Source organism: Otolemur garnettii, unplaced genomic scaffold (genome assembly GCF_000181295.1).
Source record: "Otolemur garnettii isolate 467f Iridium unplaced genomic scaffold, OtoGar3 scaffold00103, whole genome shotgun sequence".
NCBI classification, from domain to species: Eukaryota; Metazoa; Chordata; class Mammalia; order Primates; family Galagidae; genus Otolemur; species Otolemur garnettii.
Genome location: NW_003852498.1, coordinates 2,149,399 through 2,166,636, shown reverse-complemented (window position 1 = coordinate 2,166,636; position 17,238 = coordinate 2,149,399). Strand labels below are relative to the sequence as shown.

The 17,238-nt window shown below is 39.1% G+C and overlaps 1 protein-coding gene and 1 non-coding gene across 2 annotated transcripts in view; both read left to right on the top strand.

Moving 5' to 3' along the window:
* Positions 1–17,238, top strand: part of MANBA (mannosidase beta) — a 113,681-nt gene that overhangs the window by 47,636 nt on the left and 48,807 nt on the right. Inside the window, exon 7 of the mRNA XM_003796326.3 lies at positions 552–662. Coding sequence (XP_003796374.3) covers positions 552–662 — 111 coding nt within the window. The remainder of the gene's footprint in view (positions 1–551; positions 663–17,238) is intronic.
* On the top strand, positions 16,733–16,871 carry LOC111727388. The gene has a single exon (XR_002774952.1). It is a non-coding gene; the product is annotated as a small nucleolar RNA SNORA64/SNORA10 family (small nucleolar RNA).

Below are 17,238 nucleotides of genomic sequence, written 5' to 3'. Positions count from 1 at the left end.
TTTTTTTGAGCCAGAGTCTTTATTGCCACTTGGTAGAGTGCTGTGGCATCATAGCTCACAGCAACCTCTAACTCTTGAGCTCAAATGATCCTATTGTCTCAGCCTCTGGAGTAGCTAGGATGAGAGGAGCCTACCCCAATGCCTGGTTATTTTTTTTTACAGATGGGGGGTTTGCTCTTGCTCAGGCTGGTCTTGAACTCATGAGCTCAGGTGATCCACATGCTTTGGCCACCCAGAGAGCTAGGATTACAGGTGTGAGCCACTGTGCCTGGCCTGAACAGTTGTTTTTCTGTTTTTCATGTTATTTTGCTCTTTCTCTTCCTTTTGATAAATAAATCTATGTGAAACTCTTTGCATGTTGATTTCAAAATATTATCAATGGATTGGTGTGATTTGGTGTAATGTAAGTAGGGAGACTCATGTTCTTTTAGAACCTAGAGTTTCTATGGTTGACAATATGAGAAATTGATACATAGTATAATGCTCTGAGTTGTATTATTTTGCTGAAAATATGATATGTCAGTTAAAATGACTTATCTTATATCTTAAAGAATGTTACTGTAGAAACTTGGTGGCCTCACGGACATGGAAACCAGACTGGATACAACATGACAGTTCTTTTTGAATTGGATGGAGGCGTAACTATTGAAAAATCAGCAAAGGTAAATACTTTAAAATATTTAGTGAAAAAATTATATTTCTTGTTAAAATTGCAATACAGATCCTTGTAGGAAAAGAAGAAACCAACAAAACTTATATACCCCCACCACTCAGAGATAGTCTCCAGTAACTACATTCAAAAGCTTCTCTGTATACGTGTGTATTTATTTTTAATAGACCAGACTTTATATATTATTTTGTGAACAGTCCCCTGCTATGCTTTTAACTTGTGCTTTATGTCAAAGTAATACATATGTATAATTTTATTTATTTATTTATTTATTATTATTTTTGAGACAGAGTCTCAAGCTGTCCTCCTGGGTGGAGTGCTGTGACATCACAGCTCACAGCAACCCCCAACTCTTGGGCTTAAGCGATTCTCTTGCCTTAGCCTCCCAGTTAGCTGGGACTACAGGCGCCTGCCACAACACCCAGCTATTTTTTGGTTGTAGTTGTCACTGTAGTTTGGCGGGACCTGACTGGATTTAAACCTGCTGGCTCTAGTGTATGTGGCTGGTGCCCTAGTTGCTTGAGCTACAGGTGCTGAGCCCATATGTATAATTTTAAAGCTCAATTATTAATATTACTAGAAGGTTCACACTAAAAACAAGATCCTTTGCCTGACACTTCCTATCCTTACTTCCTACTCTCCAAACCAATAATTTTTAATGTTTACTTATTTCTTGTCATTTTTCTAAATATGATGTTTCTACCAGTGTTTTCTAATTTTTCAGTCCTGCCCAGTCTGAGATACAGGACTAAAAATTGGAAAGGGCTGGTCTTTGTTATTTACTAACTAAAGGCTACTTAATCTTCTAAAATAGGGACAGGAAAAATGAGATAACTTGGATTTGGCCTATGGCATATAGTCAGGAGAAAGAAGATTAATCCATTTCTTAGCTTTCCTTCTTCTCCCAGCGTTGACCTTTGGTGTTCACCTCTTGCATTTGGTCTTACCTCACCTGTGGGCCAGACAACAGGATAAGTTTGGGGCTGTGTCCTTCAGGAGCTCATCTCCTATTTTTTTTGAGACAGATTCTCACTCTGTCACGCTGGGTGGAGTGCCGTGGTGTCATCCTAGATCACAGCAACCTCAAACTCTTGGGCTCAAGCAATCCTCCTGTCTCAACCTCTCAAGTAGCTGGGACTATAGGCACCCACTTCTATGCCTGGCTAGTTTTTCTATTTTCAGTAGAGACCAGGTCTTTCTGTTGCTCAGGCTGGATTGGAACTCCTGAGCTCCAGCAGTCCACATGCCTTGGCCTCTCAGAGTGTTGGGATTACAGGCGTGAGCCCCCACACCCAGCCTCCTATCTTTCTTTTGTTCAATCATGCTGTATATTTTCTAAGACTCTGTGAGTGTGTGTTGTGCATGTGTAATGTGAGAGTGGCATGTACACAGGGAGAATTTCGTGGGCCTGTCTAAAGGGCCAGAACATTCACTCTTAACTCTAACCTGCTCGGCACAGAACTTGTGTCCTCTCACGTGTTGAATTGCCTACGTTATCTTCATGAAAATGTGAAATTCATGACCATTCCCGTTTATGATAGAGAAAGCAGAAAAACTGTTTTGTTTTTTTTTATTTGTGGAAATAATTGTATTTTTATTCGGGCTAACATGGTTGCATCATTTTTCATTGCACATAATATTGCCAGCCTTTGCACTGAGCAGCAGCAGGAGTGAAGGAAGATGTATGACTCCATGTCTTGCATGAAGGCACGTGTGAAATGTGCTTTTTGGCTGCTGCTGCCATTGAGTTTGAGTTATTTTTGAGGCTCATTCATTCAGTGAATACTTAGGGCACATGCACCGTGTTTCAGCTGTTTTGCTGGGCCCTGGGGATAGAGCTGTGGATAAGACACTGCTTCCCTTTCTCTCTGAGATAATAAACTGCTTGGAAAGTTAAATCATTAAATAAGCCCCCATGATTCAGTGTGATAAGCATTCTAGAAACAGCGAGAAAACTGGGGAGACAAAGAGCAGGGGAAGGCTGGGAAGATTTCCAGAGAAGGTCAGTTCTCTGTTTGAGGGATATATTGAACTTGGGCAAGCAATGTAGAAAGAGGCAGAGGGAAATTAATATGTGAAGGCCCAAAGACTCGGAGGAATATTGTGTGTTGGTAGAAGTGTAAGAAATTTCAGTGCAGCTATATTGGGGTTGAAGTTGAAGAACAAGTTATGATGTTGTACAGGTAGGAGAGGAGCTAGGACAAGCTCCTTCAAGGCCTAGTGAGCCAAGGGAAGGAATTAGCACTCTCCCAAGGCAGTGGTGTTCTTAGAAGGATTTTACAAAGGTTGTGGCTCATGCCTGTAATCCCAGCACTCTGCGAGGCCAGATTGAAAGAATGGCAAGAGTGGAGGGCCAGTGAGAAGACTGTGGTGGTGATTCAGGCACAAAATGATGATTGCTCAGTCTACAGAATCTCTGAGGATATAGATATTTAAGAGGCAACATCATCAGGCTTGATGATATGGGGGTGGGAGAAAAGAAGGAGTTAAGAATGTTTCCTCAGTTGCTGGTTTTGGCTGCTGAACAGATGGCAGTTCTGTTCTTTGGGTTGAATTACTCACAAAGAAGAACAGGTTTGGGAGACGGAGTAGGGTGGAAATTATTTCAGTGTTAGATGGATTATGTGTGGCATGATTGAGAGACACCCAAGTCATAATATTTGATGGGCATTTCATTATGTAGGAGCTTAGGAATGGGATCTGGGGTAAGAGGGTAGATATGTGAGTCAGCAGAACATAGTTAATTGTAGCCATGGTAGGACATGAACTGAGGGGCCACACAGAGACGAGAGCGAGGGCAGAACCCCAGGCAATCACCATAAGTAAGAGTAGGAGGGGGAAGGAGCCCATGGAGGAATCTGAGCAGGGATGGTTGAAGAGGTGGAGGGAAAATCAGTTTGAGTGGGGGAGTTAGAGGCGCCAGAGGGAGAGAGTATTTTAAGAAGCAGGGCATGTTCACAGAGTGCCAAATGCTACAGGGGAGCTCGAGTTAGAAAAGGATGAAGAAAGATCCTTTAGATTTGCCAGCAAGGAGCTCACTAGTTGCTTTGACCAAATTGAAAATCAGATTGCAATGGGTCGAAGAATGGCTGAAGGTGAGGAAATAGAGATGGTCAATATAGGTAGCTCTTTAGAAAAAATGTGTGGCTGGGAAGCATGCCAGAGCTGTGTGGTAATGCTGGCCAGTTGGGCTCAGGAGATGGGCTGTCTACATATAGGCAACCGAGCAGATAAGTCAATATATGAAGTAGTGGGAGCCAGCCTTTTCACAGATGGGGAAGCTAATAGTGTGAACGTACGACTTTTAGTATGTATAGATATAGAAATAGACACGTAACATACACAAACACTTCCTAGTTCTCTCATCACGTTTCCTCGCTCTTTCCCAGAGCTCTTAGAAAGAGTGACCCTCTAGGAGCAATGAGCAGAGCTAGAGCCCATAGCTTGACTTTTGAATACCATGGTCTACTAACAGGAATCAGGGCTCTCTGGAAAAATGACTGATCCCCGGGCTGGTGCCTGGAATATCTCCCTATGCTTGGAAGTAAAAAGGTACTCAGGAATGACTGACACTTGGAAAGGACACAGGGGCCAGTGTACTGGGGCTCCCACTGGCCAAATCTGGGAAAATTTGAGCATCAAAATAAATAATGACAGTAAAAGTTTATAACCTATTGAACATGATAGAAATGTTTTTGAGTGTGCACTGATATAAGTAAATAAATGAATAAATCATGGGAGAGAAAAGGAAGTTATTCCTCAAGTGAAATGCTAACTAATAAATGGAGAAGGAATGATGGAGCTAGAAAAATAACCAGGCGACTACTACTGTAGATGTAAATAGTTAAGGTAAGAAATAGGAGTAGATACTAAAACTAAAAGGTGAGGTAGCATGAAGTATGGGCTATTTCTATAGCCTCGCAGCATCGCTCAACAAATTAGTGTTAATTATAATGGAGAAAAAATACAGTGGAGAAACCTAGTAGATAAGGTTTCTTAATTAAGTGATTATCATCACTAATGAGAGAGAGTGACATCATATCCACCTGAGAAGCTGCTACAAGAAAAACATAGCATCGCTTCTGTTTGTGCTGCCAAAAGCAGGTGACCTGGATCTAATGATGAGGAAGCAACAGACCATTCCCTTTTGCTGAAGTCTTCGAATCTCCTGCCATCTTGAATCTCTGTAATCTTTAAGAATGTCAGTGAAAGAGGGAGGAGCTGTTCCACGCTGGAAGAGACTGAAGAGATGTAACAACTGGTTGCAGCCTGTGATCTTTTTTGTTATAATGTTATTAAGGCAACTGATGAAACTTGAGTAGAAGAGGCAGAGGTGATGGACTTAAAGGCGTTCTTGTAGTGTTATTTCAGTTTTTCTGCAAGTTCGAAATGGTTTCAGCCTGAGCTCAGGAGTTTTAGACCAGCCTGAGCAAGAGCCAGGCGCCTTTTCTACTAAAAACAGAAAAACTAGCAGGCTGTGGTGGCAGGTGTCTAACTACTTGGAGCTGAGGCAAGGGGGTCGCTTGAGCCCAGGAGGTTGAGGTTGCTGTGAGCTGTGACACCACAGCACTCTACCCAGGGAACAGAGTGAGACTCTTCCTAAAAAAAAATTGGAGAGAGAGGGAGAGACTGAAAAGAGGAAAAAGTAGGAGATGGTGGAGAGGGCGAGATCTCCGTCTGATAAGGCAGGCGAGGGTATCATCCTCTGTGATGGTGGACGGATTCATCTGGGAGGAGGGGCTCTGTGTCTGCTGTAATGGGGTAGAGGAAGGGGTGCGACTTGGGGATAGAGGTAGTTTTCAAGACCTCTAGGACCACTTAAAGTATATTTTCTTTCTGTGGCACTCACACACTCTTCTTTCAGTGGAGTGTTAAGAGGAAAAAGTGAACCTAACAAAGAAAGTTTAGGGAGTTCTGGTCAAATAACTCTTTCTCTTTGCCTGGGAACTAGGAAGTAATGTCTGCTGAGCAAAATGGGCAAGTGAGAAATTTGAGGGGAGTGGCTGGGCATGGCAGCTCGCACCTGTAGTCCTGGCACTTTGGGAGGCCAACCCAGGAGGCCAGGAGTTCAAAGCCAGTCTGGGCTACATAGTGAAGTGCCACCTTTACAAACAAATTTTTTTTAAAAAGAAGTAATATTTGGACACTATAGCAAATAAAGATAGCAAAATAAAACAAAGTGAAAGTCTTTTCTAATTCCATTATCACAAGATTAAATGGTAACATTAAAAAAAAGAAATTTGGGGAAAGGGAAGGTTTGAAATAGCTATTCTAGAAAAAGGGCTAGAAGGGGCTAAGACAACGTGGTAGGATTGTAATGTCAGGTAGTATTGAGGGCCCAGCTGAGGTTGAAGAGTGTGAATCTCTCTATGAAGAGAATTCTCTCTTCACTCTCTGTGAATTCTCAGAGGTAGAATACCCCTCCTCTGAAAGAATACTGACTTTTGATTTTGACACCTTAGGCAGGTTGATAGGTTGCATTCTGCAAGGCATTGTGACTATGTGGCATGCTTTGAAATTGTTTCCTGGGCCTTCAGCCCACCCTGCTTGTACACCTGCTAATTAAATCCCTCATATTTGAACAGTGCTTCAACGTTTGAGGTGAAGGTTGGGTCTAGGCTACACGAATTCTTTCTACCTTATTTGCGTTCAGATTTGTGGGTTTAAGCTATGATTTTTGAAACTACCTTCTTCTTTCTAAAATGTTGTAAGAGTGGTAATTCTCACCATATTGGAGTCTGAAGGCACCATTTGATGTAGCCTAGTAAAATCTTCCTAAAGCATTTTAATCCATTTTTATATTTATATAAAATCCATTTATATAATATCCACTATATTTTGCTCATTAGAAGGTTCAGAAGACAGGTGTGAAAGTGATTAAAGGAAGTTTAAAGGATAAAGAAGTATGAAAATTTAACCTGAAGAATTGCTGAGGACGTGTTTGGTGATTTTTTAGCTTGTCCTTTGAGATGTTTTTTTTCCTCGTCTAGAGTAGAATAGGAGAGGAGAAGGAAGTGAGCTTAGATTTTGTGAGACTGAGTTCAGTTATGGAGCTGCTCAGAGGTGGTTCAGGCTGTTTCTACTAGAAGATGTAACTAAGGAACCTTTCAGAATTCATGTGTCCTGAGAGCTTTGGAATAGTATTTGTGTATATTTGACCAGGTTGGTGGAAGTTGGGTCATATGGTCTCTTGTGCCTCCCTCCAGCTCCATGATTGTCCAGTGAAGGAATGATGTAAGAATTTGAGCTGTTTGCAAGTTTCAGGAAATTTATTTATTTATTTGAGACAGAGTCTCACTTTGTCACCATTGGTAGAGTGCCGTGGCATTACAGCTCACAACAACCTCAAACTCTTAGGTTCAAGAGATTTTCCGGCCTCAGCCTCCCAAGTAGGTGCCCACCCTGCAGGTGCCCACCACAACGCCTGGCTATTTTTAGAGACAGGGTCTCATTCTGGCTCAGCCCTGGTCTCAAACTAGTGAGCTCAGAAAATCCACCAGCCTGGGCCTAGTTTCAGGAAATTTAAATAAAGCTTCTGAAATGTTAAAAGTATAGGCTCAGGCCAAATTTGGTATCTGATACCTACTTCACCTTTGTTTTTATCCAGGGTGGAAAAAATTCCTCCAGGGAATTCAGTTTCTTACCAGTCCTAAAGTTCCTAATTTTTCAGATTTCAGACTTGCTGGTATCTCAGTGAGCAAGAGATCTGACTGTTCCTTGTCATCATCATCTGCGCCCTGGCAGGGGACTCTTATCTTTATTTCTTTGCGGCCTCTGTTTGGTAGGAATGTGCTGGATTGGGATTCTTATTTTTTATCTGTTGTAAAATATAACATACATACAGAAAAACACACAGACCATAAGTGAAAAGCATTATGAATTATCAGAAAATGAGTGTTTACGTGATTGTCATTTTGATCAAGAAAGAGAAAGTTACTAGTACCTTATTCCTCGAACTGTTCCCCTCCCCTGTCACTGCCCTTTTTCCCTCCTGAAGGATCCACCATCCTGACATATGTCACTTGCTCATTTATTTCTGTTTTTGAATTTTATATACTTGGAACCATATAGTGTGTATTCTTTTGAGTCTGACTACTTTGGCTTAACACTGTGCTTGTGACATTTAGACAGCGTGGTTCCCCCTTATCTGTAGTTTCAGTTACTAGTGGTCAACCTCAGTCTGAAAATAGTAAATGGAAAATCCCAGAAATAAATAATAAGTTTAATTTTTAAATTTTTTTTATTTGCAGTAAACTTTATTTTCATTGCTATTACGTATTTCATTTAACATAATTTGAAAGTAGGTCTGTGCTCTAAGATCAGCAAAAGAACTAAATCTATTGAGCAGGGAATGAGGTTTCAGGGCCCCAATGTTGACACTTAAAATTTTACCCCTTAAAATTTTACTTCTAGATACAGAAAGAAGAGGTCTCATCAATATATAAGAATCAAATTGTATCAGTGTATTATTAAGCTCTTGTATTATATATTTGCCACCTCTTATAGGGTTGTAATGCTAATGACTGATTTTTTTTCCCAACCAAGTTCAGTGTCTTTTTTTTTCCTGTGTAGAATGTCAGAATATATATGTCCTTTTTATGTCTTATCTTTCTTTCCTATCTTCCACTTTTTTCTCTCAATACACTGAAAATAGAAGTTTAGAGATTTTTGATCCTTCATGAGTCCAAGTTAGGACATGACAGCTCCTGATGAGGTCTGTTTAACATACTAATTTCAACTTTGGCAACCATTGGCAATTTGGCACCTGCAATTAAATCTGCAGGCATAAATCTTCCGGAGTGGTAGAGTCTCATTCTCATAATGCCAGCCAAGGTCCCAGATGTAGCTAGGAAAACTCAAATGTTCCTCTGATCCTGAGACAGCTGAGAAGCACCCAGGCCTGCTAAACTCCCGAAAAGGAGGCAGCAGTCAGAGGCGGCACACTGTTGGCTTCTGCACACCCAGGAGCAGCCAGTGCTGCCTGGCCAAAGCCACACCAGTGCAGCAGCCGGAGAGGGCCAGTGTCCAGCACTGTTCCCTTCTCACTCTGTCCGGACAGGAGACTACTCCAGGCCTGCACCGAAGGTCTGCGCTGGCCACCAGGGCCCACAGGCCGCAGGGTGAGGAACACAGGTCCTAAGTTTCAAGTAGCTCACAGTTCTGAGCAGCACGATGAATTCTACTGTCCTGCTGTCTCCTGCCTGGGACCTGAATCATCCCAACACATCTGTGCTGTGTGTGGTACCCACGAGTCAGTCACTTAGTAGCCTTCTCCTTTATCAGCTAGAAAAAGCAAAGTCTACGCAGGGTCCTGTATCCACATTGTCCAGCACCCACTGGAGGTCTTGGCCTCTGTCCCTGTTCAGATTCTGGTATGGTATTTTATTGTATTGCACATTCTGCTGTTGAAATTTGGGTAGTTTCCAGTTTGGGCTGCTGTGAACGTTACTGATGTAACACTCAGAGCACTTGTGGCTCCAGCAGCATATCTGCTGGGAGTGGAACTGCTGGATTACAGGGCATGCTGGGGTTCAGCTTGTACAGATAAGGTAAACTGCCTTCCTGAGCAGTTCTATGAGATTTCTTGGCATGTGTCCGACAGGGTTGTAAACACTGTTTTCTCATCGTGGGCCCCTCCTTCCGTCCCTTCTATTGCTCTTGTTTCCTCACGGTTTTATTGTTACCCTCAGCTTGCTTTATGCAGAAACACTCTTACTGTTAAATAGCTCATGAGATCCATCTTGCTTCACTTTTACCTCTTTCTTTCCTCTTTTCCACTGAGATTAGACACATGTGTTTCAATTTTTTGTTTACCGAGGATGTCACGAGGCAGCAGCACATTTGACTCAGACAGGAGGCCTTGGGGAAGTTACAAATTTTGAATGCAGCTTATTGCAGCAGAAATGTACAGGACCATAAAAAGAAAGCGCCACGGAGGATGGAGCACAGTGCTGACCGCGTTGCTTTGTGAACACGGCAGAATATCTTGATGACTGGAAAAACTTTTTATGTCGAAAGGAGTGACTTTGGGTCAGAGGGCGTAAGCATAAGCAGAGAGGCAATAAGAGGGGAAAAAACCACTAGCCACTTAAAAGAGTAATATATAACATGACAGAAGATGAGGTTGGAATATCATAAACTCTGCCAAACAAATCATTCCGTGAGGGACCTGAGGATGTAAGTCTGGGAGAGTCGGCTTTATCAATTTGGGAAGACAGCTTGATTTTTTGAACAAAAGAGAAAGTTTTGTGAATAAGCAGTAATAGGAGGGGATACTCTAGGTAAATGCAGTAAAAATACATGCAATCACTGTTTGTGCCATTTTTTTGCCCCCAGGTTAATTGAGTATTTTTATCCTATTCATTGATTATACTGAGTTGACTAAGTAATGTATGTTAATGGGATAATAGGTATTTTGAAAAGCTACTGCAGTTTGCCTTTCTGGAAAGATAGGAAATCAATTAGTTGATGTTTCTCTTTAGCGTAACTTATTTTAGAAGAGTCTCCCACGTATTTCCTGTAGAAGGTAGATCACTTTGCTAAAAGTGACAGAAGGCAGTTGCTGTTTATATTTGACCCCGGCATCAGGATTCTCCAATTACATTATTGTAGGAAAATAGATACAGATAAAATATTGTCATAATACGAACTGTACAACCATTAGAACTTGTATTTCACAGTTCCCACACCAGGAGAAATAAAAGATTGCTTATAGCTATTCCGATTAGAAAAAGAGTTGGAATTTTAAAGTTTTCTTCTTTTTTTTAAATTCCCTTTCTTCTTTGTTTCTTAAATTCTTGTTTTCATCTTTGCAAATTTCACAGGGCAAGAAGAGAAAATAGTGCTACTGGACTTTTTTTCTAAGTGCTACTCTTGGGTTTCTAAAGACCTTAAAAGCACAGAGCCAAAGTGCATGGAATTCAGAATATTCAAGATGTATTTCTGTACTGAACGTTTGCAGAGATTGTCCCTGTTTTAGTTTCCTAGGACTGTCATAATAAATTATGACTGAATAGCTTAAAACAACAAGGATTTATTCTCTCGCCATTCTGGATGCTACAAGTTCAAAATCAAGGTGTTGGCAGAGCCATGTTTCCTTGGAACACTCCAGTGAAGGATTTCTCCTTGCTCTTTCAGCTTCTTGTCATTGCCAGTGATCCTTAATGTCCCCTGGCTTGTAGACACCTGGCTCTGATGTCTGTCTCCTTCGTCATGTGGCCGCCTGCTCGTGTGTGTCACAGTTTTCTTATAGGTACCCCAGCCATTGAATTAGGGCCCACTATGACTTGCTTTTAACTTAACTAAGTGTACTGCAAAAACCCTATCTCCAACTAAGGTCACGTTTAGAGTTTCAGAGTAGACATGCATTTTCACGGGACATGGTTCAACCTAGTGTGCTTTTCTTTTGTCTTTATTCATGTCGGGACTTGGAAAATTCTCAAAATGGCTACAGGCAGTGGCTTCCCCAGGGTGGGCCATGGGGATGGTTCGCCCTAGATGCAGACAGTGAGTGGGCATGTTGCCTGAGGATTTTTAATATTACTATGGACTGGCAATTCTAAACAATGTGATTGATAGAAACTTTTGTTCATCTCAGTTTTACCTATGTGTGTGGTGCCTCTTGAGTTTCAATAATATATGTAGGCTTTGATTTAGCACATTTTTATCATTCATCCTTTAATAAACATTGTATTCTACGTGGAAGTTAATTTGGAGAACTCTTGGTTATGTAGTTGTTCCAGGTATGTGATGACATAGCTTCATACAGTCATTTTGAAAGCAAGTTCATGACAGTTTGGAATTGTTTGACCTGGCTTGGGACAGATTGTATATTTCCATTCCCTGCCTTATTACAGATTCCTTCATTTGAAAATACTATACATTATAAATAGCACAGGAGTTATAGACAAGAAGAAACTTAGCATGAATTACTTCAATTTTGTCTTTCTATGTAATCACTTGGAGTTACTTTTATGTTTTAAGTTAAAAATAGGGAAGAATGTGAACTGTAAGGTGTCTATTATATATATATATTTTGCTTGGAAGATCATATTTTACTTAATATGTGAAATATTCTAATTTTAATAGTAATTTTATAATTGAAATTTATTTTACATTTGTAATTGTTTTAAAACCAAAGAAAGTAAAACCTGACATCAGTGGTATGCAGGTACTAAAAAAACCAAAATACCCTGGAATTCTTTTTGAAAGCACTCTGGATGCTTTAAACAGAGATTAAACATATGAATTAGTCATAATAAGCCCATATAGAAAGCAATAGAATTGAAATGAAGAAGTCATTCTTGTATTTCTGGAAAGGCTGCCGCAGAAGTCACAGAACTTTGAACAACTGGATCATTATTTCATAAACCTCTGTTGTGGTCCAGGATAAAAGAGGCCACCTAAGTGGCCAATATTCAGTGTAGAGTTCATGCAAAAATTAAGGAAATTATTCCAAATTTTATCTCTGGCTCCTGGAAATCATTTTCAGAAACTGTGGAATTCATTTTATTGGAACTTTTTTTTTTTTTTTTTCTGTGTGGTATTTTCTTAAACTTTGGAAACATTTTATTCATTCTTTCTAATCTCACCTCATCATCGATGGAAAAAGCTGCAGAAAGTCTTTCCTAGACAAGATGGAAGGTTCATTAAGAAGCTGGGGCACAGGAGAAACAAATGGAGAAAAGTTAATCTCAACTTGGAAGTACCGTGTAATCCAGAAAGAAAATGTGGACCTGCGAATCAGCTAAGATTTTGCTCTGAAGTTGTGCAGTTTTTCTGTTTGGAATTATTGTTTTTCCTCATGTAAATGTAGATGACATTACTCAGATGGAAACATATAGGCAAATAGCCAGACTCTATCTTGAACAATGTATACTGAAAGATCAAGTTTAAAAAGTCTTCTCTGAAGCTGAGTGCACAGAAAGTTTGGTAAAGCCTATTTACTGTGTAAGAACAAAAAGTAAGGACATGGACATTTGCATAGAGAAAAAGAGTCATATTTTGAAGAAGAGTGCCAGGAGAAACAACAAAAAATGCGGGTATATGTTGCCCCAAGAAATCCAAATACAATGCCCAGTGCCTCAATCATTATTACTGAGAGAATCAGACCCTTGTTATAAAGGGTCAGATGATGTGTTCGCTGTCATTCTGGCATTTTCTCTGATTTTGCGGAAGAAATAATGTGAGAAGAGGCACTTTTTGGTCCTAGAGACAGGTGTAAGTAGTTTGAATGGATTCACAGAAACAAATGCTTGGATACTATTGGAATTTTTTGAATTTAATGTAAAGTGGGATTTTTATGCATCTCTGCCACACTTACCTTTATGTTCAAAAATGCTTTTTCAAAATATTTGTGTATCTTTGGCTTCAACTGAAAGAATATTTCTAAGTTAAACTTAATAAAAGGTGTTTTTCCATCAACGATGATAAGATTGATTGAAAAATCTGGCCATACTCTTTATTAAATATATATAACCGAAGCAGATCAAATTGTGAGGAAATTGTTGACAGATTTTTCCAAGGTAAGGCTTAAAATAGCAAATATTTTATTCCTTACTGAAACAAACCATCCTGTATGTTGTTTTTTTTTTTTCAAAAACACATTAATATATGAATCCATTACATTTTCCTTTTTTTGCACCTTAATATTTACTTTTTAAAAAAATTGCCGTGATTATACAAACAAAGTTCATTTCTTTTCTGGCCATTATCATTATTCATTTCCTTTCCTTTGTGCTACTGAAGATAATTTTATCCCTTAAAAGAAAGTATGTTAAAAAGGGATTCAGATGGTGGTGTCAGATACTTAGATGCACACCTAGCTACCAATATGTCAGATAGCTGTCCTGCTGTGAATGTTAATCTGTTAACCTCGGGCTGTGCTGTTTGACAAGTGCCATTTCTGGACACCCAGAAGTTATTTCCTCAATACTTCCGCAGAGCAAAGACGGAAATGTGTTTAGTTGCCTCTAAAAATGCACGACAGTCGAAGTGAAATGATTTTAGAAGGTTTGACATTTGACAACGTTTAGAAATAAGTAAGGATTTTTTTTTAAAGAAGAAAATTTCCTGTTTGAAAATCTAGTGATGCTCTGACAGCTTTTTAAGTGTCTGATTACAGACAGCTGAGAAGCAGCTCTGGGTTTATAAATCAATGATTCATTACATATCATCTATTTGGCCTGCCAGAGAAGGAAACTTTAGGAGTGCAGTATTTGCTTATCAGTCAGGCACCTGGTAAGCCCTTCAGCTAAGATAACCCTGACTCTTGTTGCAGAGAATGCGTTTAGCTATCCTGCACTTTTGGAGTTAATTCTTCTATTTTAGAAATGAAATCTTTATGAAGCTAATTGTAAAAGAACTGGGCTAATGACAAACTCGATAGGCTCTTCAACATGTGTAGGTTAAAAAATTTAAATTTCAAATTGCTTGACTTACACATTTTTTAGGTTCTTTGGTATTAATACTTTTTTTTCTACTTTTACAGAGTAATACTGTGTTGGCTATTTTTTTTAAAAAAATTTCAATCTCATAGGTAGATGACATATTTACTCTGGATGCAAATACGTGTTACTTAGGGGACTTTTCGAGAAACCTCTTTCAGGACCCATTATTTTCTCTGAAGTAAAATACCTGATATAGAAGAAGGCTTTTAGGTTACTGTCAAGACTGCCTGTGGACATGGAGAATTACTGACACTTATTATAGATGAACCAGCCTTTAACCTGTCAAAGAATGCCCAGAGGGAGAGATAGCTGGCCATTACAGCCTCACCTCCTAGGCACTGTCAGATGATTTAGGGTTTACTTTGACCCAGGTCATAAAATTGTTTTTGCAGGAGTTGGGGAAGAGGGAGGGGTGTCTTTTCACACACACACACACACACACACACACACACACACAAAATTTGCGCAGAAAAGAAAACCATGTTGGTTTCACGGTGTGGTATTTTATGGTTAATGCTATTGGTAGCGTTAATAGATATTAAGAAATCAGTGACTTCTATTGTCTACATTAGTGATTCCTAATTTTTTTGTTTCCTAAGTGCTTTACACGCACAAAAATTATTGAGAACCACGCTGTGCTTTTGCTTATGTGGGTTATTTGTCCTGAAATGTACCATACTAAATATTAAAACTGAGAATTTCATATTAACTTATACATTTAAAATCCTCATAATAAATCCATGACGGGTTAGGACATTTGACTTATTTTATGAAAAATAAATATATTTACAAAATAAAAAATTCAGTGGCTATAATGACATTGTTTTACATGTTGGCAAATCTCTTTAATGTCTTGCTGAATAGAAGGTACCTGGATTCTCATCTGTATCTGCATTCAATTTGCAGTGTGTTAATTTTGGTTGAAACATATGAAAGAAAATATGACCTTATACAGATATACCCAGAGAACCTCTATAGTTGGCCACCTCCCTGTACTGATCACCTCCTGAAGTTGACCTAGTTTTCACAACTGGACTTGTACCATCTCAGTACAGTAGGCCTAGTTCCTTATGTTGACCACCTCCGTGTGTGGACCAGTTTGTTACAGTCTCTTGGGGGATCAATTTACAGAGATTCTACTGTATTTGGAAAAGGGAAGAGTACTTTAATACTCTTCTGAGATAATTGTGGATATTCTTTGGTGCTACATTAGAACTTAATAAGTAGTACTTAAAAGTTAGTTGCAATGTGGACTCCAAAGCCCTTCAGTAAACTTCTTGGTCTCTGTTATAGTATAACCCATTGGTCTATTTCTGTCTTGTAGTGGATCCTTTACCCACATAAATTATAATATGATACATTGATTATTTGGAAAATAATTGGTTTCCTGAGAGTTATAGATCTTCCCAATGTTGAAAGATTTCATTCTACAAGATCACATTCACATTTGTTGATATCATCACTGACTGATGTCATCTGAAGAGTTTTTAATGATTAGGAAGCGCTCAAGCTCATGGAGGTGGATACGAGTTTACCTAAATTCTGATTTTTACCTGAAAGTTTGAATTTTCTCCTTGGCTATAATTACTATCAGCTGTTTTCCTTTAAGTGCTAGGATCACTTCATTCATTTTAAAGAAAATGTCTTCCATGTGTCCATGTCTGAATAGCTGTGGTTCATCTGTCTGTCCTTTTCTCAAGTAACAGTGGAGTTCCATGAAGAGATGGCTGACTCAGCTTCCAACTAAAATAATGGCCCCGAGGGTTTTCCTCAAGGCATCTGTCCTGAATGGTGCTTACGGGTTTTGCCCATTTCATCACTCACTATCTTGAACTGATGTGTACTTGATGTTGGGATTTAATAAAATTAATAATTTTTACTGTTTATCAAGGGCATTCTTTTTTTTTTTTTTTAATTTTTTGTAAAGGACATTCTTAAGTGAAATTGGCTAATGGCTGCAAGCACAGTCTGGAGCTGCTGCCTTGGTTCCTGCTAAGGCAGCAGCAATTACCCACCCTTGCCTTGTAACATGGTCCACGTGTTAAAGTGGTAGTTGCAGGAGGATGCTGAGATTCAAAAAATTATTCAGTAGTTTGAATAGTTTAACACCTCTTGTATTTTGATGCCAAAAAATCACATAAAATAGTATCTTCTTTGATAATTTGTTGTGCTGATAACAAAGAAGCAAAATATCAAGTCCATCAATATTTGGAGATTCACCCATTTTTAATGCAAAAGTATGAGTTTTCAGAGAAGATAGCAACTCAGTCTTCATATTGAAGCTAAATCTTTTAATTGGATGACATTGCAAAGTGGCAATGATTTCTTTTACGGACTTTTCATCCAGTAAGCATTCTGCAGTGTCAGCGGACAAGGCTCTCCCAGCTCATATGTGTACTTCTCTCGTCAGTGTCATATAACTCGCCCTGTAGGAGCTTCAGCGGCTTTCTCATTTCTGGTTTGAAAAGATGTAATAAATGCTTGGCTTTTCAAGAGCTTATCATATCTAAGTTTAAATACTTAATTCCTTTTTCTTTATACTGTGAATGATTGGTCTCAATATAAATGTATTTTGTGCTGTGAATTTATTTTATACTTTATACTGTGAATGGTTGGTCTCACAACTTAAGTGGCACAGTAAATATTATTTTAAAATGCCCCATTGCAGTAGAGAGAGAGAGAGAGAAAAGTTCTCCTCAGGATGTCAGGTTGGCCTTACAGTGGCCACTCTTTCCTTGAGGGGTCCAACAGCATTAAAAAAGAAAGAAAGAAAGAAATAAAATGTTCCATTGCATAAGACACAATAAGGTAAATTATTAGCATCTGTAAAAATAAGGGAAAGATGGCTTTTATCATAATTACATTTATTTATAATTTCACCCAATTTCTTTTTGGAAAATTTTTATTTTTAAATATTATGGGTACATAATTGTTGTATATCTTCATAGGGTATGTATGATGTTTTGATACAGGCATACAAAGTTAGTTAACCACATCAGGGTAATCAGTATCCATCACCTCAGGCATTTATCATTTCTTTGTGTTAGGAACTTTCCACTCCCTTCTTTTAGTTATTTTCAAGCATATCAAGGTTTTGTTAGAATAGCTTCTTCTCTTGCA